This window comes from Columba livia, chromosome 1, assembly GCF_036013475.1.
Source record: "Columba livia isolate bColLiv1 breed racing homer chromosome 1, bColLiv1.pat.W.v2, whole genome shotgun sequence".
Classification (NCBI taxonomy): domain Eukaryota; kingdom Metazoa; phylum Chordata; class Aves; order Columbiformes; family Columbidae; genus Columba; species Columba livia.
Window position 1 is genome coordinate 147,038,615 of NC_088602.1, and position 24,574 is coordinate 147,063,188.

The 24,574-nt window shown below is 45.1% G+C and overlaps 1 protein-coding gene across 7 annotated transcripts in view; it reads right to left on the reverse strand.

Moving 5' to 3' along the window:
• Nucleotides 1–24,574, reverse strand: part of CACNA2D4 (calcium voltage-gated channel auxiliary subunit alpha2delta 4) — a 129,756-nt gene that overhangs the window by 97,172 nt on the left and 8,010 nt on the right. For all 7 annotated transcript variants that reach the window (XR_010467226.1, XR_010467225.1, XR_010467227.1 and 4 more), the window contains exons 3-12: nucleotides 20,161–20,277; nucleotides 18,608–18,667; nucleotides 16,739–16,901; nucleotides 14,119–14,250; nucleotides 13,014–13,074; nucleotides 12,266–12,416; nucleotides 10,611–10,685; nucleotides 9,300–9,389; nucleotides 1,473–1,586; nucleotides 312–390 (exon numbers count right to left, since the gene is read on the reverse strand). Coding sequence is in view for 3 of the 7 variants with exons in the window: in XM_021284716.2 (XP_021140391.2) it covers nucleotides 312–390; nucleotides 1,473–1,586; nucleotides 9,300–9,389; nucleotides 10,611–10,685; nucleotides 12,266–12,416; nucleotides 13,014–13,074; nucleotides 14,119–14,250; nucleotides 16,739–16,901; nucleotides 18,608–18,667; nucleotides 20,161–20,277 (1,042 nt within the window). In the remaining 4 variants the exon portion in view is untranslated. The remainder of the gene's footprint in view (nucleotides 1–311; nucleotides 391–1,472; nucleotides 1,587–9,299; nucleotides 9,390–10,610; nucleotides 10,686–12,265; nucleotides 12,417–13,013; nucleotides 13,075–14,118; nucleotides 14,251–16,738; nucleotides 16,902–18,607; nucleotides 18,668–20,160; nucleotides 20,278–24,574) is intronic.

Genomic DNA, 24,574 nt, shown 5'->3' on the forward strand with positions numbered 1-24,574 from the left:
GATTGTCTAAAGCCAGCAACTGGGACACAATAAGCACAGGGGCTTAGGTGGACAACAGCCAGCATGAATCTCGGTCACAGTGTCCCTTGGCACTGTGACAGGAAAATGTGGTGGCTCAGCATGGAGGACTTGTGTTAGTTGGACACGGGCACACTTCATGGGAACTAGCAGGGTGTGCTTTTTCCTTAGATTGTATTCCAGCTGAGGGCTAGTGGGTCCCAGCTGTAGTGGGGAGGCCTTAGAGGGGTCCAGGGCCCTGTGACTGCAGCCCAGGTGTGAGATTGGGGATGGGAACCATTCCTGTACAGCACCTTTGTTGTTGCATGCGATCCATTTCACGTTGGGGGCAAAAGTGACCTCTCGTCCAATGAGGTAAGTGAAAACCCGGACCTGGGAACACGAATGCAAAGATAGAAGAATCAGACTGTAACGTGCTACCAAACCCAAATGACCGAGGTTTGGCATCCTGCTCTACACTGGTGTGAATGCCTGTTTGTGGTGCACAGCAATTGCTCTGCCTTCACGCAGAGACAGGAGCCTCTTGCTCCATTTGTTTCACATTTTGTGGGCTGGAACTTCATTTCCAATTACAATAAGCCCTGAAAGCCAAGTAGCACCCGGGATCATCTGAATAACAAAGCAGAAGTGCAAATTCTGTTTGATTTTATGATAGCAGCTCTGCCAGGCAGTCAGCAACCCCATGCAGAGAGGTTTATAGCTCACAGAAATCCTTTACTCAGGGGAACAGCTGGCCCCATGAATCATGTAGAGAAAGCTTCACCATTTCTCCTGTGTTTGACCAATAACAAAAGAGCCAATCCTGAAATAAACTGCTTTAACAGCCCCATGCTCTGGTCTCTCAGTAGCCTGCTTCTCTCCCCCTTTGTGCATTGCTGCTAGCTGGGATGAGGTAAACAAATAAATCAAGAGGGTTTAGGATAAGCCATGGTGTATTCTACTTTCACAGTCTGCTCTGCTAGTACAAGCCTGATATCACAGACCTCAAAGTAAATAGGACCGGAAGGCACCTAGCGAGGTTGTCTGTGTGTCTGTGTCATTCCACTGCCAACCGTAAGAACTGGGAAAATTATAAACAGTTCCGGATGGGATTAAAATTCTCTCTTTTTTTTTTTTTTTTTTTTTTTTTTTAGTTTTATAAAAATCAACACAGTCTTTATCATCTTATCAGGGGAACATTTTGATTCCCCACACCTTTAGAAAATGAGGTGCATGAAAAAAACCTCAATCTGCACTGACATACAGATATCCATTTGTGATCCTGCTACCTCTAAAATCACCATAGCAGGCTCCTGCCAGGCTGTTTTGGTTTATGTTAACAGCAGGATGCACGTGGGTATTGGAGAATGTGAATTCTCCACTCTGCCTGTCATCCTGGCTCACACTCCTCTATTCCCACCGCAGCAGCATAGGACCTTTCCTTGCCCTTTCTATTTATCCCTTTCCAGACAAACCTTCCGATCTGGCCAGTTGTATTTTTCAAACACGGCTTCATAATCCTCCACTGCTCCATCTGTGATCAGCATGATAGCTTGGTTACACAAGCCTCCTTGACCAGCGTCTCTGAACTACAAACAGAGAAAAAGAGCATTAGTTTGCACAGGCCATTTCTGTGTAATTGCAGTGTATTTATTCATGATGGGCTAGATCCTGACTTCTTCTTGCAAGTCTCACACTGTGCTCAGAAAGAGATCTGCTTAAATAAGGACTGTGTTTGTATAGTGCTTATGATTTTTTTATTTGTACAGCCCTTCCTAGCACATGTGGACACAGGAGGCTTTACAGAAGTAAAATAGTAAGAAGAAACTAAGTGCTGTAGAGAAAGGGTGTGATTCCCTGCTGCCTCACATCTTGAACAGTCACATTCATTTATGCAAAATGACTATAAACTGACCATAAACACTGCAATTCTGATTTGACAGCAATAACTGTCACTTTTTATGACAGAAAATGTGAGAGGCAGGGGAAATCAGACTCATTATTTCAGGGCAAATCCATCAATCTGCCAAAGAAAGAGCAGAGAAAGGCAGGAGCACATGAAAAAAGATGGCTACTGCCACCAGTGCTGAAACAGGTTATGAATATGCCAGACAGAAAAGCCATACACTGTAATGACAGATGACGTGTCATCTGTGCATAAGTGACATTTAAGGTAGAGTGGAAGTATGGCTGGGACTCTGAAACAAACGCTCCCAAGAACACATGCAGAGGTGTTGAACAGCCGCAATTTTACAGGCAAATCAGACCCTGCCTGTCCATCAGCAAGGAAGACCAGCCCTTGGAATTACAGAATCACAGAATGGTTGGGGTCAAAAGGGACCTCTGGAGATCATCTAGTCCAACCCACCTGCTAAAGTAGGTTCACCCAGAGCAGATCACATAGGAATATGTCCAGGCAGGTTTTGAATGTCTCCAGACAAGGAGACTCCACAGTCTCTCTGGGCAGCCTGTTCAGTGCTTTGGCACCCTCAAAACAAAGAAGTTTCTCCTTACATTTAGATGGAACCTTCTATATTTCAGTTTGAATGCTGCTAGTCTAGTACCCCTGCCTGCAGAGCTGCTTGCCTCTCATGCCCTTGGGTACACTGGCTCTGGAGGAGAACCCAGCGCCTCACGCTGCACCAACACAGCTCTGGAATCAGCAGTCATCAGAGGACATAACAGAGGACATTGAGGCACAAAAATGAGCATTTACTTTGCTGTGGTGCCCAGCTCAATGTCAGTATGCGCTTCTCCTTGCACAGCATCTCACTGCTTATATCGTCTGAGCAAGGAAAAGTCTAACCAACAAAAGAGGATACAGAAAGTGAGTGAAAAAATATGGAGAGATGGAGATATGACAACTCTGCACAAGAGATTAATGGGAGGTAATAGTATGAGATAGAAGGCATACAGGAGATTAACAGAAAGGAATCTAAGGTTATATCAAACAGAGCAGCAATTTTAAACTGGAGAGTGTAGTTATATCTTATAAATGAGGAAAATGGTATCCAAGTAGCAAGGCTAATTGCATAAAATAAAATCACTTGCCGGATGAGAGAACAAGAGCACTGGGTGTGAACTGGGATTTTTTAGACATTTTAGGGTTCAATTCACAAGTCCCTTCCGGTTTGGTAAAGCTATGTTAGGACAGAAGGCAAATGCCTTTACTAACACAGATGGCACTGTGATTCCACGGCAGGTTAACATCACGACTGTCAGTACCTGGAAGCCAAGTCCAGATATCCCCTGTCATTTCACTACTCCCACAATTACCTCTGTGTTTGTTTCTTATTAGAAAATTACCAGGTTCAGTGCTAATATCACCATGTATCCTTCCAGCACCATTTATGTTATCAGTGCTGCCTCCTTCAACATTACTCTTAATGTTGTTTGAGTACCTGTTACTTTACTGCAGTAAGCATGGATTCAACAGCTTCTGAGTGACCACACATATGAACACGTCTCTCCCTGTTTCTGGATAATCCCATTACTTGTGGCAGTGACCAGAATCAGTACAGATGATTTCTGTGGCTGGCTGCAGCCATAGCAAACGATCTGACAACATTCACATCAAGCTCTGAGCATAATTTCCCGCTCTGGCTGAAGTCTCAGAAAAATGAAAAAAGGGGAGATGAAGAACAAGATGCCTGAAGAGATGCAGTCTAGAGCTGCAGTCAGCAAATGAGGCATGGAGCTACATATTATCCCATATAACTTTCGTCACATTGCCAGGAGTAACAGGCATGTTCTAATTAATTCATGGTCATAGTATTGTGTACTCCCTTGTTTGCTCATTGCCATTTACTTTGCCATTGTAGCCTGGCACAGAGTTACTGAAGAAGCTGTAGGAACATCAGCATAACTCAGTGGGGGGCAGGCATGTGTGCTGATTATATACACATCTGGCCAAATGTCCGAGCAGCCCCTCTGTCTCCTCCTGCCCCGTTCTTGTGCAGACCTGTCTCCAGAATTACTGAAAATTCAGACTCAGTGGAAAGCATCCCATGGGGAGAGAATTAGCAGTAGAGAAGGAAACAAAGCCAGTGAAGAAGAAATGAGAGATGGCACTAAGCAAAATAGCATAAACTGGTAAAAAGGAAATCCTGAGCTTTGCATATCCTGAAAAATATGCTCCAGAATCCAGGTCTATAAAAATGTGAATGGAATCAAGATACTATTTATATAGATTTAGATAAGAAGCAAGAAAGGGAGTTGCCAGATGATAAAAACCAGAGAAAAATGGCCAGGCAGAGATGCTTTATAACCTCCATATTCATCATCAAAAGACAATATTGTAATGGCTGGGTACATGCTGAAGTGATAAGAAACAAAGAAAAGCATGAATGAATTACAGGCAGGGTCACAGAGTGTTAGGATTAAATAAAAAGTTAATTGAAAGCATTTGAATAGTCTGTAGACAGCAGGGAGGGACAGGATTGCAGAAGGTGTTGCTGGACTACTTGCCTCATGGGCTGAGACCTGACTGGGACTATACAAGATCCCAAAGGATGAAGAGGAAATAATCAGAAAACACGCTTTACAAGAAGGGAAGCAACTAGATGGAAAGATTGTCCTTAAATATCCAGCATGTTGACAGAATAATTAGTAACAAAGTCCTCTTTGAGTGCACAAAGGGAATGCGTCCCCACACAGATGGGGCATAAGAAGCCACAAACTCCTTTGATTACTCACAGCAGCAAACGGGTTTATTCTTTGTATGATACCAGTGTGCTCAAGTTATGCAGCATTTTACATCCCACTGAAATCCAGTTTGTTACCAGTTTCACCATTTTTTGTTCACCCATTGCCATTTTGGAGTAACTACTCACAATTAGCCTTGAAATTGGTGTAATGCCTGAGTTCAACAGTGAGTCAAAACACCATTAAACCGTCTTGGTGTTAAGATGAGGCATCATTCCCAGATGGCCTCAGAGATAACAACCTGGGGTTTATTTTCCTTCATGGAGTAAGAAAAATATCAGCTTTCAAAATACCTACTTACTGTGAGTGGATCCTGAGAAAGAAGGACCCATAAGAGTCACAGATTTTGTACTACCTAATCCTAAGAAAGTCATATATATATATATAATAGGATTAGGGCTGTGTGTTTGCATATATATGTATATACACACATATATGTGGCATGCCTATGAAAATATATTAATATCTTTACAATTGGTTTACACTGGAAAGAATAGGTAGCTTAATACTGTCTAGAGAGGAATAATGCAGAGGCACATCAGCTGGATAGGAATTAGCAATGTGACTGAAGAAATGTAACTGTTGTCTTATGCTGTGTTAAGAAGACTATAGTGTGTAAAACAAGGAAGGTAATTATTCTGCTCTGCTTAGCACTTGATAGATCTCAGCTGCAGCACTTACATGCTGTTGGGAGGATGGTGTTTCAGGGAAGGCAGACAGCCTGCAAGCAGCCAAGGGCAGAGCAGTGGCCAGAACAAAGGGGTATAAATCCTACAGGAAAAGGGTGAGAGGACAAGATGTGCCAAGCTTGTTGAAACAAAGAAGAGAAGGCAGCAGCAAGATAGGCTAAAACATGATAAACAAGAGCTCAAAAGATAGCACTTGATGTCTGAGAATTGTGAAGCACTTTGTAAATGTACGCTTAACACCGTGGTTTCCCTGGGATGCATATTTTACTGAAACCGCTTGGTGTGTGGCTAAATTGAAATAGAGAGTTTAAGTGGTTTATTGAGCATGGCAGAGAGGGGTAGGGAAGGCTCTGACTAAATGTTCTCCTGAAACTGTTCTGCAAATTGCATCACGTATTAAAATATGCCTGTCTACCCCAGAACATAATGGAGGAAAACAAAGATGGTGCTCTTCTTCAACCTCTCTCTGCTACTCATACCTCATTGAGTAGGTCTCTGCTGGGCTATTAAGTGTACGAGCAATTGGACTCAGGAAAATTACCAGGGAAATTTTGCAGTCACTTTCATTACAGATATTATTATTGGTTGTCTATTGTAATCAGCAAAGCCTGTTTCATCAGTGCGATGTAGCAATTTTCATTTTCATTCTCTTGCGTATGCCCCTGTGAACAATAACAGGACAGTCTGTGAGGAACGGCTGTGATTACAAGCTGAGAATGTGAATTTTGTCTGATGGGAAGGGGGTGGCCAATTCCACCAAAATTCCCCCTTCTCCCACCTGCATGACTGCAGCAGCACAGATTTGTTTTTCATGACACAACAATGGAAACCAGTTTCCTCACCTATTACTGATATAGACCTAAAAAGCTCTAAGAGAAGATTTCATAGCCCTTAAAGCCTACGAGCACTTGCAGGTGGTACACTTTTGCCTTAAGGAGCTTAGCTGTGGTACTTGCAGAGCCTGGGGTCTCTGAGCTGGTGATACCAAGGCACACTAGATGAGAAGGGAAGCTACAGTTTGGGGAAGACTGTTGCAGGATAACAGGTCTGATCCTCTACCTGCCTGCCTATGTATGTGCAGCCTCTGGGGCTGCTGTGTGTGCACCCAGACACAATCTCTGTCTCTTCTGAATGTCACCAGGTAGACAGAAGTCCCAGGATGAAGCTGCAAAGTGACTGCGGGATGCCCTGCAGGCCTCCTGCTGCACATGCAGCTGGCCCACAGCTGGCTGTCAACAAGGTGCCCAGCTACTGGCTTCAGTGACCTTGGACTGAGGTCCCAGTTCGCTAGAGAGGAGGCAATCATAGTCCATGCTACAGTGAATGATCTCTCTTCTGTCATGCTGCAAGAAAGCTGCCACCACTGTTGCTGGGAAAGGAAAGCTGGGTGGAAGAGATACATAGCCCTTCTTCATACCTTTCTTTGACAAGAAAATCAGTGCTTCTGAACTCCTGTTTCATGGAGAGCAGTTCCCAAGATGCAGAAGAATGACACCAGCAGCCACGAAGTGCGCAGCCACCTTTCCCCATCTGCAGATGCTCAAAGGAAAGATGCACAAATGGCTGATTCAACTACCCTCTCCCCAGATATGAGGTGATAAAGAAAGGCATGAGGGAAGCAGCACCTCACCTTGTGAATCAATAACATCAGAAGGTTTTATCACCACTGGGTGCCATACTGTCTAAGAGCAATTTCAGAGCCATTTTGGCCTCATTAGCCACAGAAGAATCAACAAGGATCAGGATAAGCGATGACTACTTACACTGTTGACTGCATTTTTAATGGCAAATAGAGGGGAAAAATATTTTCTCTACCTGCCAAATAGCATTCTTTCTGTTACTGCAGTAGAGTTGTTAGTCCACTGGGCTGCATGAGCACCATTCTTTTTCTCTGGAGGTATTTTTGGTCCAGCTGTGTTAGGACCAAAACTGAGGACAGTTTTTTCCATCTCTGCTGTTCCACCATGTACCTTCTATTTCCCAGGGACATGCCTGACCCAAAGTATGCAGGGTTTTTCAAAGGCCCTACCTCCTGGAGTCTTGAGGATTGCATAATGTCTAGTGAGTGAGCCATGCCTGCCAGAAAGGAGGTGTGAGGTCTCATCATTAGTGGAACCACCCCAGTTTTAGCATCTGTGCCTGCATGACTGGCTGTGCTGGTTGAGAGAGTCTGCAGTTGTACTGCACTGGGCTTCTTTAATATGTTGTCACTGTACATAACCAGTGTTATATTAGATATTAAGAAATATTTTTTCCTCTGGTGGAAAAATCATTCAAATATTCTGATTCATACAGTGGAGACCCTTATAGGCTCTGGATCTTTGTTTTTAAAGATAATTTTGTCATAAAATGCAAGGATACATATAGATAAATCTAGCAGCCATCTAGTCCATGTAATTGTTCCAGGTTTATATCATTACTGCTTCCCTATTCATCTGGGTAACTAATGCCCCAAAGATGTTGAACCATTACCACGAGAAGTGCTACTATCCTATTACTGCAATGTTGAGACTACACCACACTCATCTCAGGTTACCAAGAAGACCATCATGCTTTGATTACCACAGACAAGTCATCTCAGCTACCACCATCCCTGGGTTCAGCACTGATCGTGCTTGCATTGGCACAAATTAGACACAGCATTACCATAGACAATGAACTTAAACTTTTAGTTTGTAAAATAAGTAAGAGTGGAGAATCTTTCCCAGGATGTTAATACCTCTAACATGCTACATTTAGCATCAACACCATCATTATGGCCACTAGCACTGTACTATGTCCACATTTTTGTCAGCACCAGAGGCACTGATGCCAACCCCTCTATGAATGGTACAGGGAGGAGGTGGGGGTGTTCAGCTGGTTCTTGGTCATTTTTTGGATAATATTTCTTAAGAAACAGAGTTAAGTTGTACGTTTACCTCCAGGCTATAAGTCCCAATTGTTCACATAAGGCAATGAATCATTTATGATCCTTATCACAGGACATGATCAGACTGATTAATTCTCCTGTACCTGTGATTTCTCCCCAAGCACTGATCCTCAGCACACTGACAGTGAAATAAATCTGGACCCTCAGAATAATCTTTCATGTCTTCATCATCATCTACTTACCAAGGCTCACTAATAACATTACTTATGTCCAGAATTATTGCCCTTAGCCGATCAGTTATATTTTATTGCCACCATCTATAACCAAGGTGCCTAGGCAATGCCCAGTTATGGGGCTCATTAAAGAAACACAAGACCAAAGCCTTGCTGGCTCCTGCAAAATTACTCCCGGGTTACTCCTTGTGCACTGAGGGGAGCAGATCCCAGCCCTTATAACTCTCACAGAAATCATGAGACTGGCAGCAGGAGGAAATAAAAGCTTCACTCCCATTGAAGTCCATGAAGTTTTTACACAAAAGCAACTGATTTTAGTCTAGTGACGGCAGCTGGGTCAGTTGTTGGGTCATGTCAAGACTTCTTGGGATGCTTCCCTCATCTTGCTCAGCCAGCAGCCAAAATCCTCCTGTCCCAGGATGAGCTGGCACAATGCAGAAATGAGGAGAAGAAGCTGATTTGGTGGGGCTAGCCAAGGAAAGCAGGAAGGCTGCCACTGCCCCAGCACCCCATCAGCAGGGTCCCCACACCTGCAAGTTCCACTCTGCTCAGCACCCCACTGCTCCCCTCATGGGCAGGGATCGGCAGCCCCAGGGCACCACACACAAACCAACACCTCAGTGAAGTCATGTCACCCCTGCATGCCGCTTGTCACAAATTTGGGGCCCTGTGAGATCAGGTCACACAGCCTCCTCCCTGCAAGACCATGGCAGATGGACTAAATTGTTGGATGTAGACATAGAGGGGAAAGTAGGGATGGGCACGGACACGTGTGCCCTACACAAGCATTGGCACTGATTTTCTTACCTCCCTCAGGATTTTGAAGGCCTCTGTCAAAGCCTTGTTCACAGTCCCGACTCCTTTTGCCTGCAGTTCGTCCACCAGCTGCTTGAAGTGCTGGCAAGAAGAGAGGCAGAAAGGCAGCAATGAGTTGCAGGTGGCAGGCAGGGCACACCCTGGGACCAGGGGGTAGGGAGGAGTAACCTGGAAAAGTCTGTGCCACTGGGCTGCTGATCCTTCACTGCTACTGGCAGGGCAGTGCTTCAAGTGGCTGCTCCGCTGGCAGTGCCATCATGTTGCACCTATGCCTAAGCAGCCACAGCAGGACTGCACTTCTCAGCCTGCGGGCTGTGAACCATTGTTGGTCCGTGGAATGTCACGCAAAGGACAAAACTATTAGAAATCTCAATTTTCCTTATCTACCCTTTCAGGGAAGAAAAAAAAAAAAAAAAAGAAGTAATTCCTGTGCATGCAAGAACAGCAGGATTGGGGGAAAATGAAAGTAATAAAAAAGCATTCAAATTTTAACAGGCATTGATCTGGTTGTAAATGAAACCCTCAGAAACTGCTCTCTGTAGGATGGACAGTGCCCAGGAGACTAGGGGTGACTTCGGGAAACACTGCAGGAGACATCACCCCGGAATCGTACTCTGTGATGCGCGGTGAAGCTGGGAAAGAAATTTGGAGAGAAAGCCGGTTGTTGAAGACATGGAGGGGTGTGCTACCTCTGTGTTATCAGTAAAGAGAGAAAAAGGAAGAAAAACATAGTAAGAGCAGCTAAAAATACAAGTCAGGCCAGATGGTGGTGGAGCAGCCTGATGCAGCCTGAGCACCGCGGGGCTGCCGAGCCCTCCTGAATCAGAGCAGCATAAGGCCTCCTAAGACAAAGACTACTGGCAGTCCACTCTAGTAAAGGATAAGAGAGCATTCACCAGGAAAAGGCTGATTTTTCTCCTTTGTGAGGGCTGAGGACATGGGATTTCAAAGATGGAGAACCTTTGTCCCCTGCATGCTGTTTTTCCACAGCAGTCTGGGACAGGTCCACTTGGGCTCCGGCAGTGTGGTGGTGCCAAGTCTGTTGTGACACAGGGAAGCTGGTTGCTGCTCTTTAGCTAACCAGCTGACCTGGTGTTACAGAGGCTTCGTGTGAGCTGTGTGAACCATGGAGCCAGCATGAGCCACTGAACTGATGCTTGTTCTTGGAATGTGCAAACCCACAAACTCCTGGGAGATGGTTACTCCTTGTCACTGGAGTTTCATGTCACAGAATCTTATCCCCATGTACTTATTACATTAAGAGAACTACCTGAGTAACATCAATAGCAGCCTGGTACTCACCTCTCTGTTATCTCTGTCTGCTTGGACCAGGATACCCTTAAAACAGGGCTCAATAAAATGAACATAATCATTGTACTGCAAAGACAAAATGAAAAGAAAGGGGTTATAATTGGAGAAAATTAACTAAATGGATTCAAGTCCTAGGTGGATGTTCAGAAAACAGTATGGAGCAATATGCCACCTATTGCCCTTAAGAATTGTTTGCATTGATTTTGATGAATCTTTTATTTGTTTAAATAATTTGTTAATTATGGTTTTTTGCTGAGTTCTAACTGAGCATATCTACACATACAAAGTTGCTTTTTTTCCACTCACACTCTAGAGATTTTCTCAATACTCTATTAGGTTGTGCCCCTGCTTTTGCTTCTAGCACTATTTGTACATGTTTTTGGCTTCTGGAGACTTTGAGCCAGCAGTCACCAGAGGAACCTTGCAACCAGATGAACCTTTGTAGCCTAATGTCTGATGCCTCTAGTGCACAGCCGAATGATGACATATTGAGTTATTGCACAACCACCAAACTGTGATAATTAGTGGAGTGTATGCTACTAGCCTGATACATATGTGAGATAAAACATGCCAGTGTAAACCTTTTCCTACAAGGTTCAGAAGAGCAGGATTCATAAGAACGTTGCTACGAGGCCACTGATGCGCAGCTGATCTTAAGAGCATAGGTGTCTGAGCCAGTAGGTTCTTCCTCTGACTACAGCAAAGGAATATGTATTATGTGTTCTTTCTGAGACTGTTATTGAAGAACAGATGATATTTCAAACTCCTTAATGGCTTCCCTCAGTTTTCTTGCCAACACTGTTCACTCGTCCATCTATCCAGCCATATAAAGACAGAGCTGTCACCGCTAGAGTTTCCAACCATCTTACACATTAAGTAGCTATCAACAAAAAGTAGACTTTATATCTCAGTGACCATGCCCTGGCAAACTTTTGCAGAAAGGAGCCTGGGGAAAGAGATAGTGCTTGAATTAGCTTTGAAAATTAGGAGGCAAGCAGCCACTTGCCTTTAACCTGGCAGCAAACCCCCAGTCTTGGCATGGATCATGGAAAAGTTTTGCTTTCTGCGGTTAGTGGTGCTGGTTCTCTGTGGGTAACTGGCCCATCCTCGTCCTGGCTAGAGCTTAAAATGGGACAGAGTAACACCAAGGCAACCTGACCAAACTCCATGCAGGCCTGTGCAGACTGACCCTGAACTGGATTGCAGCCTTAAAAGACGCTGACACATAAAAAAGCATATGGCAGTTATTTTCTAGCCTAGAAACATTATCCTGAGGATTATACTGCTGCTGGGCCCAAATACAGTATTATGCTATGCTCTTCTGGGTGGATTTATTAGCTCAGGTCCCTGTTAGCTTGGGTGTCTCTCTACAGCACCTTGTTATCTGTTGCAGTCACATCCCAAAGTAAGCAAAAAGATGCAGTTGGCATCTTCCATAGAAGGGAGTGAAATGACTTAGCAGCCACCTGCTGACCACACAAATCTGACTTCCTAAGCATAATTGGTTTTAATCCTCTCCCCTATCCAATAGAGGTACTAAGCATTGTAGTTACGCTGCTCTAATGTCTGTAGTTTGCTGAGGGGACTGAAAGGTGGACGTGAGGCACAAAAATGATAACTCAGGACTGGAAATGGGACATACTTACTGCAATGATGTTGACAAAGTCATTTTCTCCCAGAGTATCTAAAATGGTGATGATGGTGTGTTTAGCAATGGTCATCCGCAGGCCCTTCATGCTCCCACTGACGTCCACAATGATGACAATGTCCTTGGGAGATGTGGCCGCTTGGATGTACCTTTATAAAAAGAAGAATTCAAGGAAGCAGGGTGAGGGTATGGGGAGGAGGAATGCTGGGTGTGCTGCTATCACATGATGCTAACTACAGCATAATATGCACCATGAGCACAACTATCCAGAAGGGTCAGGCTGGACATCCAATGGGTCCTGTCCTACCCACCTTCCTCTCCCACCAGCCCCAGCATTTCACTTCCCGCATTGGCAAGTGCTGGGCCTCCTGCAGACATATGTCCTCATTCAGCTGAGAGTGACAATTGCTAAAGCCTCCTTTAGCCATGCTGAGTAGACTGAGTGAATGCCCTGCATCTCAGGAGTCTGAACAGCCCCATCTCTCTGGTCATAGAATTATAAAGAAGAAGGAGACATTGGTGGCGATCTCCATGTGGTATGTTTCATATGCCGCGTGGAAAGCTGGCACTGGCAGGTGGTAGGGCTTCCCAACCTGCTATTGCTTTTGTTTATGTACCACTCATCTCTCTCAGGAGCAGCATGGGGCAGCACTTGTTGATCAGCAACTTACTGAGGTGTCACCTTGGAAAAGAGGGAGAGAAGACGACTGAAAGGTGCTTTGGCCAAGTCTCTCCAAAACTCTTACCAGCCACGATTCCTGCAGTCGAAGGAGATGACTCCGTTCTCATCTGGTAACCACTTTATTCCTGAAGGGAGCAGCAAAAGGAGCAATCAACACACACAGACAAGCAGACATCTGCTCCCTGCTACCCAGGCACCCTCACTTCTGCTGTTCCCTTCTGAGATGCGGATACCCCATGGGGACATGTGAAACTGGCCAGCAATGGCAGCAACCATTCTGCACAAATACAAGCAGAGCAGCCATCTTTGGCAGTTCTCAGTAAACTATCTATTAATTTCTATTAAAAAAATGTACCTAGGCATAGTCTGTTTGAATTTGAGGAGCAATTGCACTTATTTTGAACTTTCTGCCACTTTGATGTAGTTTTCAACAACATCTTTTTCTCCCCGAGGGTTGAGAGCATCAAAAAGCAGCAGCCGTGACAAGGACATGTCCCAGATTCCCTGCTAAAGGTTCTCTTCACAGTCTTCTCTCCTTTCCTCTTCTGCAACATGTGACAGGTCACAGAACAAGGGCATGCAGCCATCTGACGAAGGGGCCACCAGGCCAAGCTACAGCTGTGGAGGAGCTCGTGGATTCCTCCGAACATGGGGCCTCCCTCTCACACTGTGACCTTATGTGCCACTCACAGCTGGCGAGTGGATAACAAGTCAGGCTGACCAGCTCCATCTGCCATGTGTGGCTTCAGAGATGAAGAGAGGCTGTAGCTGTCACTAAAAACCACAGGGGAGTATAAGGCAGGGAGCCCTCCTGCAGCCTCTGCACCCCACCTGTGAGAGTCACAGGTCCTGCCAAGGGGTTTTGTGAGCTTTTTGGAGAGCAGTCTACCTGAGGCACACCCTTGCAAGCAGACTCCTCTGCAGTTGCAAGGCAACATGTCTGGAGAGCTGGTCCACATGAGAAAAAGGGTTTATGCCTACCGTGGACACTATTCCTTCAGCCTAAGCAGCAGCAGTCCACACACTGAGTATTTTGCTTACTGCATTCCTGCCATTCCTGAGGCCATGCTGGCCCCAGCCTTCCCATTGGGCTCTTCCATGGCACAGACTCTGTCCTGCAAGATTTTTGCTTTGCATTGGAAGAGGAAAGCAAATCTCTGCTCTTTTACCTGGGTAGAGCCTGAAGAATCCAGTGGAGCTGCCAAAGTACTGCCAGGTCAGCGTGGGATCCCTTTCAAAGTTGTCCACAAAAATAGGATTCAAGGCTTCTGACATGTAAACGCCATTCAGGATGTCAGGGTCTGTGGGCAAAAGAATAGAAAATGGAGAAGAAAGTGTGCAAGAAAGGGGAGGACAACCACCAGCACCAATGGAGGAGGGGGATGGGAACAAAGGCAGCACCAGGAGGCATGCAGCCTTGTCCAAAGCTTTGACATTGGGCAGGGAATTGGATGCATCAAGAAGAGTGTAGCCATCAGGAATAGAGAAGTGATTGTTGTGCTGTACTCGGCACTGGTGAAGCCCCATCTCAAATCTTATGTTCAGTTTGGGGCCTCTCACTACAAGAAAGACATTGAGGTGCTAGAGGGAATTCAGAGAAGTGCGACGAACCTGGTAAAGGGTCTGGAGCACAAGTCTGATGAGGAGCAGCTGAGGGAACCAGGGCTGTTTAGCCTGGAGAAAAGGAGACTGAGGGGAGACCTTCTCACTGTCTGCAACTACCTGAAAGGAGGTTGTAGCATGAAGGGTGTTGGTCTTGTCTCCCAAGTAACAGGACAAGAGGAAATGGCCTCAGGTTGCACCAGGGAAGTTTCAGATCGCGCATTAGGAAAAATTTCTTCATGGAAAGGGTTGTCAGGCATTGGAACAGGCTGCCCAGGGAAGTGGTGGAGGCACCATCCCTGAAGGTGTTAAAATGTATAAATGAGGTTCTTAGGGACATGGTTTAGTGCTAGAGTTAGGTTATGGTTGGACTTGATGGTCTTGAGGGTCTCTTCCAAGTGAAATGACTCTATGATTCTAAGTAAATTCTGGAGGGTAGATCACCACTGGCCACTACAGGTAATCTCAGCTTGGTCATATGCTATCAGCCTCATTTCTCTTTCCATCCTTGTCTGCCCTTGGGCTTTATGTTTGGTTGGAAGAGGGCTTCGAGAGACCCAGGAAAACCAGCACTGTGCTGAGCACAACTGGAATATGTGGCTGTTGTAAGGCAGCTGCCTAATGCACCACTCAGAGGAACAGCCTTTCTACAGAGTGCTTAAATTTGTGCTAGATATAATTACCCAAGACAGAGCAGCTCTAGGATTTACATGCTGTTAGTCTCTTTCTCCAACAATTCTTTCTGTTCTTCTTTGCCTGTCCTTTCTTTCACAAAGCCTGAGCTGTCCTCCTCTGCCCCTGATCTCTTCAAAATCAATAGGAAGTTGCAGACTTGCAGTGAGTCATATGAGGCAGCGTATATTTGGTGTCTGTGTAGACTCATTGCCTCAGGAGACCAAACAGAGCAGCAGCAGTAGAAACAGGGAATAAGAAACCTGTCATTGTAGGATTAACTGTATTAATGTTGAAAGGCATGGGGCTTTGACCTACCACTTCCTGTTTAGTCACTTTGCTAAAGGCGGTTTTAGTCACAATAGGGGAAAAACTAAACTGTGGCTCCCCAGCCATGAGGCCAAAATAACTTATGGAGGAAGGGAGCTAAACGAGCTGTGGAGAGCCAGGCTTGCTGCTGCTTGTAAGGAGGGGAGTGAGTTCTGCCAGGCACTGCTTTCAGGAGGAGCCCTGAGCATAGAAGAAGCCTTCATCCTCTTCCTCCATCTTCTGTTCATCCTCCAGCCATAGCCAGAGCAGCTGGATGGTTTGTGTTGAGCTGTACATGCAAGAAATCAGGCAGCTGGGCAGTGCCTCTCTGCTGCCTCTGACAGCAGCCATGTGGCCACCTCTTTCTGTGTGCTGCTGTATGCTTGCCCAAAATTATGCAAGGGGAATAGTTGATGGGGAGGCAAGGAGGGACCCAGTTCAGGCAGCTTTGATTGTTGGCCAAAAAGAACAATAAACTTAGAACAATCACAACTGGCGTCTCAACCTGCAGATTTGGTAGTGTGCTGACCAGCCTGGACTAGTTTCTGATATGTAACTGGAATGGTGTGATTGTGCAGGGGGAGAGGACATCGAGGCATAGATGAGGCCATGTGAGCCTCAGTGCCTCCCTGGGCTCCTGGAGCTGCCAAACTGCCAAAGGTTTGCCGAAAATGGAAAACAGCCCAGAACAGTCATGTCCCAGTAGCAGCTGTGAATTACTCCCAGTTCTCTATATTCACTGGGGATTAGGAGTGTCCCTGAGAGGTGTCAGTGCCTCATAATACAAAGCTATTTGTGTCTAAATTCTCAGCTGAAATCAATGAGATACTTGACACCTAGAGACATTGATAGATCTGGCCCTTTGTAAAGAGTAACCATTGCCAATAAATTCACAGCACAGTTTGTTTTCACACCATCTTTGATTGGGCAGGTGAACCCTAAGAGACTATACTGCCTGCCTAAGATGGAGGACTGTCCATCATGAAAGGTCTTCCAAGAGCAAATTATACCTAAGCCCTGTCACAGTGAGGGACTGCAGCACAGACATGACTGTGCCTTGGAGCAGTATCTTTTCAGCCCTTTTTTCTGTCAGGTGTTTTTTTTTTCTCCTGTTCCCATCCTTTTTTTTTTCCCCAGTATTATTACTGGTAGTTTCCACAGCAACCTATTAGTAGTGAGAAAGTAGAGGCCAGTACAGGCCCTTACCTTTGTTGTAGACATTGGTGGGGAGCTGGATATCACTGTATGTTGTGTTCACCAGCAGGTTGTTGAAATGTTCGTTTGGCTCCAAAATGAATTCATCTCCAAGCTCAACATAATTGTCATTTTCATCTTTGTCATTAATCAGTAGAGAGTTGTAGTAATCAAACTGTTGATGAGGACAATGGAAAAGAGAAAGGCAATAAGAGAATAACACAGACTATTACCAGTACTGCCTGGAAAAACAAAACACAAAACAAGCAAACAAATAAAAACCACCAAAACCCCCACCACCACCAAACAAACAAACAAAAAACCCCAACAAAAACCACCACACCCAAAAACCAACAACAAACCACTCTTTAAAACATAAAAAAGGACATCTGGAGAATGCAGACTTCAAATAGGATCAAGATGAGCAGCAAACAAGAGCCATTGCCAATTGAAAAGCATCAGGCTCCCCAGATGATGTTTTCTGCCCTATTTCTTGTTTTCAGATGCCTATGTAACTGAAAGCATGGTCATAACCAGCAGCAGAAGAGCCACCTGAGAGCAAAGAGACACAGTGGCAGAGTCCTGTGGTCCTTTAGGGGTATTTAAGTGACTAGCCAGAGAGGTGGAGTGTCTCCCTGGGTCTGGCTTCCAAGTTTGCTACAAGGCATGTGGTTGCTGACCTTACTTGCCCTGTCTCTACAGCTGTCAGAGGTTGCTAGAGTTAACTCCTGATGTACATTCAGCCAGGATTATCCCCTCACTCTGTCACACCAAACAGCAGGCACTCAACAAGAGCAAAGGATAGAGCAGAAGGTGCTCAAAGATGATGCATTCTTCCCCCTGTGAAGGCCACTGGGGCTTTAGCATCTATGGTAACTTTGGTATCTTCAGGACGCTTCTCACCCTTGGATAACAGATGTTTTTAAGATGCTTTTGTTGACTCTATCTGAGGCCAGAGGTTATTTAAGAATTTATGTTCAAGCAGCAACTGTGCTTAGGGGGTGTGAACTGTGTGTGCAAATACAGGGTGGTGTACCTCGATTCACCCATGACCTTTACCATGAATGCAGATAACCCAACTAGCTTGACTGTAACACACAATTCTTAAATAAATACGTAGGAGAGGAGAAACTGGTAGATAGCTTGATATCAAGAAGTATTTTCATTCCCACCCTTTCCCAGCATGGAGGGGTGTTCTTGCAGGCATAGTCTGGACTTCTGCTAAACACTCTGCTTGTACTGTGGACTTCCTTCATCAGAGGTTTCACTCCAGCTCCCTTCACCAGCAGTAATCCCGTAGCTTGGCTACAGTTTTTAACAGAAAGCCAATTATTCAAATTGCTTGGACAGCACCAAGCTTTCACTTAACAGGGAGTCCTGACAAGGGGGTGTCTGCATGGTGGAGAAAAGATGATGGGAGCTGTTGAGAGAGTTGGTGAGAAACTCAGCTCATTGGGATTAATGGTTTGCTGTGAGTATTTGCAACAGTGTCCTTCTCATTGCTAATACACACTCAATTTTCAGCTCATTTTCCAGTCAAGTAACCCACAAAGCGCCAACTAATTTGCGCTAAAATGTCACATAATGACAATGTTGGTGTGCAGTAAATGTAGTGCAAATAACATCACACCACCCCCTATCTTCCCAAATCCTTCACCTACTGGAGCCAAAGGGACTGACCCCCTAGGTGTTACTAGGCTTGGGATATGCCAAGAAAGTCACTTAGTGACACTAGTTCATGGACAAGCTGAGTGTCCTGAAGACACAGAAACTCCTAACCTGCCTAGGAGCCTGAGGTGGCTAGGTGCTGCTAGGCCTGCTTTTTGGCTAGTCTCTCTGAGGACGTGTGTCATATTTTGTCACTGAGGGGGATAAACTTACCTCCAGTGAGGAGTTGTACTCGTGGTTCAGATCTGCATCTTCTGCTGCTTCCACCAACCTCTAATGCAAGCACACAGAAAGAAAAATGAGGGGGTGCTGTGGAGACCCCTCCAGAAGCTCTTCCAGCTGTGTCAGCCATTCATACATTTAGTGAAAAGATACATGGCTGCCTCCTTCACCACAACACAGAGTCACAGAGCTAAAAACTTCTCTCTTTCCCTCTTTTCTGCTGACCTGTCATTCTGCACCACAACTTTACAGCTTGGAAGGTATATTCACACCTACTTATTCCAGAGTCCCTGCTAAAGCCCTGAGCAATCTTAGCTATCACAGGACATATACAAACAGAAATATGTCCATTTAGAGAAACAACAGCCAGAGATTTTATTTCGTTTTCCATGAACCCTTCCAAAAAGCCATGGGAAAGGCATTTCAGACCCAGCCTGATGTCAGTACCTCATCAAAGGAAAAGGCCTTGTGGGAGTCTCAGTCTGGTATTGTTAAAGAAGACAAAGACCATGACTAGAGTTCATAAAGGGCTCAGCAATGCTGTGGCCATTTATAATCTCTTACCATTTATGGAAGGCAATATAATCAACTAGTATTCTCCAATATGTTGCTTCGGGGCACTAATTCTCAATTGGTACGGACTGGGAAGGAATCCAGCTAAACATGTACATGTTTTCAGAGTTGCACAATCAGCAACAGTCTCAGCAAAACTACTTTTTCTCCTTCACAAAGGATAAGGCAATCCAAACACTGGAAAAGTCTGGCTATGAATTTAATGTTATGGGCCAAAGCTCTGGGTCTAAATATGTCCACATTTCACTTTGAGATTCAAATGATGTGTTTCTGGATGACTTTTCCACATTAGACACCTTAAACAGTCAAGGCTCTGTGACTACAGAAATATGCTTTTCATAGTGGGTAAATATAAGGGAATATAATAGATCCTTAGATGCAAGAAGTAAGAGGGGCCATAACGATTACCTGCTCTGATCTCCAACACAGCAGCAGCTAAAGACCTCTTGCCACCTCCTCCACGCTTCCTCATGTACACAGCTGGAAATCCAAGCACCTTCCTTGCAGCTCATGTTCAGGGGCTGCAGGAATTTCCCTTGAGCCACACACACAGCTGAAACAAGCTACCAGTCTTCAGTGGTCCAGAGGGCATTATGCAAGGATGAACTTTATTTTCACTTGTGAGAGGTTTTTTTTTTTTTTCCTCTTTAAACAGCTATAGAATCAAAACCTCTTTTCTCCTAAAAGAACGTTCATTCCCTCATATTTATTCCTAGACTTTGTTTTTGTCTTATTTCCTACTTTGGGCTGAAGGAAAAGCCAGCATTCCCTTGTCTGAACACCCACATCCTCCCACCAGTATCTACTTAAAGCTCAGAGCAAGCCAGCTGCACCAGCAGGCATTTGGTTCAGCAAGGAAGTCCTCATGCAACCCCTGCACCCACACACTCCTGGTATAGGCAGAAGACCAGTGTCTACTGCTCTGGGGCTGACAGGAGAGGACTTCCTTCTCATAGCCCCCACGGTCATACCTCGACGGCTTCGACCTTCCTGCGGAGCATGCTTTCCATCTGCTCTGAGAACTTCTTCACCAGCTCCAAGCCATCCACCTCTTTGATCTTCAAAGTTGGCTCCACATCTTTGTACTTCTACCCAAGGAAAACCAGAAAATCCTGCTGAGCTGGAGGCTTATATGGAGAGTGGTGAATATGTATTATTGTTAGCTGGGTATTGTCTTTGGTGAAGACAGATGTGTTGAAAGAACTGGTCTGATTTACTATCTGATTTACCACCTTCTCCCATCTTTGCCTTTCCTCTTTTTTTACACCATAATTTGGTTATGTGCAGATCACTGACCATAACACAAAACATTTTGACTAAGTAAAAGCAACTGAATCAGTTATGAGCTCATGGCTTTTAAAAGCAGCAATGTACCTGGTGCCTAAAAATAAGGGATAAAAGCAGAAGGCTGACTTTTGAAAACCTAAAATTAACATTGTGCTTACATCCATAGTCACATTATATGCATTGCATACCTGACATGTACTTAAGGCAGAGGGAACTGCAAAGGAATGGAACTGTATGCTGTCATTACATCGCCTCCTATGTCATATATACTCTGGGGCACTAGTGGTAGAGATGTAATGCTAATGCATGTCCTGTCTCCCATGGTGCCACCATATCTGTAGGGTAACCTGACAGGAGAAGGATCTACTCAATGCTTAGGTGGGAGACTGCCAAGGGAAGGTTATCTAGACAGTTATGACATTACTTATTCAGAACACGTGAGCATGCTGTGGGCCAAGAGCAGCACAGAAGCAAGTCCAAGAAATTAGGAATTACAAGCATGGCTACTTAGTGCTGCCTTAGCTGGGAGAGATGCTGTAATGAGGACGATCTGGATCTGACAGCTTTAGATACAGCTAGTTTCTTCTGACCATGTTTCACATAATCTAGGCATTAAAAACCTCAGAGTAGTCCCAACCTGGGTAACTGTAATCTGCCTCCCTAAATCTGCCCTTTCAAGACTGGATACAATGGCCTTTATTTCTCCATTTCAAAAAATCCCAAAGCTAACAGAGATAGGCAGAAAGAAAGACTAAAAATGTAGCAAAAAGGACAAAATACAATTAACCTATTTTAGGAAACATGGAGACTTATCTCCCTGACAATGTGGAAGCACAAAGGCAACCAGCTGTGTTTCCCCCATCATCCTTTCTCTCTGCAGTATATGTGCATCCCCTCCATCTTCATGTTGTACTAGCACTGCAGCAGCAATCTCAGCCAGGGCTGGACTTCTTGTGCTGATACAAAATGAGGGGGGTGAAAAGGGTAAGGGGATGGCAGAGGCTTTAGTGGCACATTTGAATTAGAAGGAATTGTGTGGGGAAGAAGTTTGCATGACTTTAGGGTGAGCAAGCGGAGCTCTTTTTGTTCAAGAAGCTTCATTGACTGTCCAGGAGGGTGGCTGAGCACAAGTGGAGTAAGAAGTGCCTCGAGGTTGGGGCCAGCTGAGGAGGTCAGACAGAAATAGCAGCAGCATCCAGCCTGCAGCAGGCATGGCGGGCAGGCTGCTCGCTCTGCCTGGCGTGATTAACAGAGAGGGTTTTACTGGATTAAAAACGCCAGGCCTCGCATCCCCTCTGCTGCGCCTGGGAAGCCGGGACAGGTGGGGGAGGAGGAGGAGGAGTTGAACATGAAGGTTTGCGTAACCACGCTGACAAAAGAGAGATGTGCAACAACCACCCCCCCCACCCCCCGCCCCGACTGAGGTTCCTGGCTGCTGCCATCCCAGCTGGTGCCTGTCCCATTTAGCTCCATGTCATGGTTTTGTCGGGAGGTTAGTGATCTCTGCCACGCTGGGCTTTAATCAGGCCCTCCTCGGGGGGAGAAGGGTAATCTCTCCTGGGAAAGCCAGCGACGGCAGGGGGAAACAACACCAGCATGGGCAAACACAGGCTTTACAAAGTGACCTGCCATTGGTTACCTTGCGTCGTCCCTTGAATTAAAAAGATCAGGGCTCTTTACCTCTCAATTATTTTTTAATGTGCTTTGGACACATTGACAAGTAGATGCTATTAGAGTAAAAGTAATCATGAGCAATCTGCTAATACCATACACACATCTCAGCTCTGGGAACTAGCCAGAGCTGGGAAGACAAAAAACCCCCAAAAGACTTTCTGCAAAGTTTCAGTTTGCTGCAAGGAATTCACCATCTTTGAGCTCAGATCCTCTTTGAGTTTTTTTTCTGACAAATGATCCAGCAAACCATTTCATATCTGTATTCCTGCCCCTAAAATCTCCTGCTATTAATGAATATTCCCTGCAAGAGTTCCCAAAGGTGGGAAACAGAGTAGTACCTGTGATTTCAGTACCATTACCAGACACCATGGCTGGAAGTACAGAGCAAATGTCAACACAGGTCCTTGGAGCTGACCAAGATTAACCTGCACAACCTGAGTCTAGGGTTCAGGTTATCAGATAATTATAATTTACAGAACAGGCATCGGCTACAGGCTTGGGAGAACTGACTGTAAGGATCTGGTGTTGAAAGGGTTTGAAAAGTTAACTCTGATCTAATGAAATATTTTCATATTCATCCAGTTTTTAGTGTTTCCTTAAAACAACAGAAACAACACATTAAGATTCTTCTTCCACAGTGATGGAGGTGGCAATTTAGAAGTGGAATATCCAGGATTCAGTGTCCTTAGTTCTATCTGTGAACAGAAATATGTCACCAAATATATTTTCTTGTTCCCACCTCCAAGAAATTTAGCCCATTGAAGTATACAGTGTTGCATTAGTCACTGCTAGTGAAACTATATTAAGAGTGTGAAAGACATTTCTTTCATCTTCACCCAGGAAAATGTCTTGACTGAACTTCTTTAATTTGTCTGTTACTTGCCATGTAGTTATTTGTCTTACTTTCTAGTAATTACATAGCTGGAGCTGAGCCCTGCTGTCCTTTCTCAGCGCTGTCCACTGGGGAAGGCAATCAGCACTGCAGCTACAGAGTGAAGCAGGAGGTAGTTCTCAGCAATGCTTATAATGCATCATTAACATAGTAGAAGAAAGAATAAGTTTGGGGTCTGCTGAAGCTGCTGGTGTTTCTGTCATTCAGAGGTGAGCCCTGAGAAACCCAGAACCACCATGGCATCCCCTGCAGTCAGTGGCCCCAGGCCTTTGGTCACTAGCTGGCCAACTGCAGCAGCAGGGCTGTGGCAAACAGATCAAGCAAGCCACAGGTTCAAGCTTTCTTTTCCTTAGCTCTGGGAGATGCTACTGCCCTCCATCCTGCTAAGCCTTTCGTTTCGCCTCTGCTCTGGCTGTATTGCCCTCAGCTGTCCTAGACCCTGGCCAGCATTTTAATACAGATCCATTATCTCTGAGCCAGGCTAAAGAAACAGGGGCTGACAGAAGGACTGAAGAAATGGTCCCAGGGAAATGAGATGAAATGAAATTGCTGAAGGAGTAGGACTTGAGGCGTGAAAGGTAAACCTGAGCTGTTTAAACTGCTTAAGTTAGAGCAGGACATGCATTTACGAGATGAGTCTGCTGGAGAGTATTGACAGAGCAAGCTTGGATCAAGCTCATCTGTAGCCCATGCTGGAAGAGGTGACAGTGACTCATTGAAGGACAGTTTTGCTCTGAGCCACAAGTGACACTATGCCCCACTCAGGGGGCTCTGTGCTGCATTCAGGCCCAAACATGTGCAAGAGCAAACCAGACACATTCACCTCTCCGAGAACAAAACCACAGGGACATGGACTGGGGGCAGGCCAGTGTGATTATTTTACAAGGCTGTCAGACCACTGGAGAAATATAGCTCTGCCTTGGCTCCCCTTGACATGAATGCTAGATAAGGTTTGGTTACATTCAGGCTCCTTTTTAATCAGAAATTAGTTTTTGCTTCCAGAGAATTACACCAAAACCTGATAGAGTCGTGAGTTTTTGCTTACAGTCTGGTTGTCATGACTGTCATTTTTAGTGGTACTATAGTAGCATCTACAGGTCTCATATAACCTCTACCCCAAAGAGTTCAAAATCGCAAGAGTCAAAACATAGTGTGGACAGAGGGAGATGAAACAACATCTCCAGAGGACCAACACAGCACATCTATCTTGATACCCACCTCAATGATGCATCTGCCATCCTTGACTTCCATTGTTAACTTTTACAACACTGGTATTTTCAGCCAAGCCCTATTCTGCTGAGTCACACTGATAATTTGGACCTTAAGAAATGTGTACTCTCTTAATATGTTAGTAGAAGTCGCCACAGAAACAGCACAAGTTGGCTGTGTTGAAGCAGTAAGGAGAAGACATAGTGGCTGCAGTATGGCTTCACACAATAAGGGGACACTCTCATTTTCAGAAAGAACTGGTATCTGTAAACTTTCTGTTGGACAGCAAATACCTTTACAGCATCAGACACAGATACCTAACT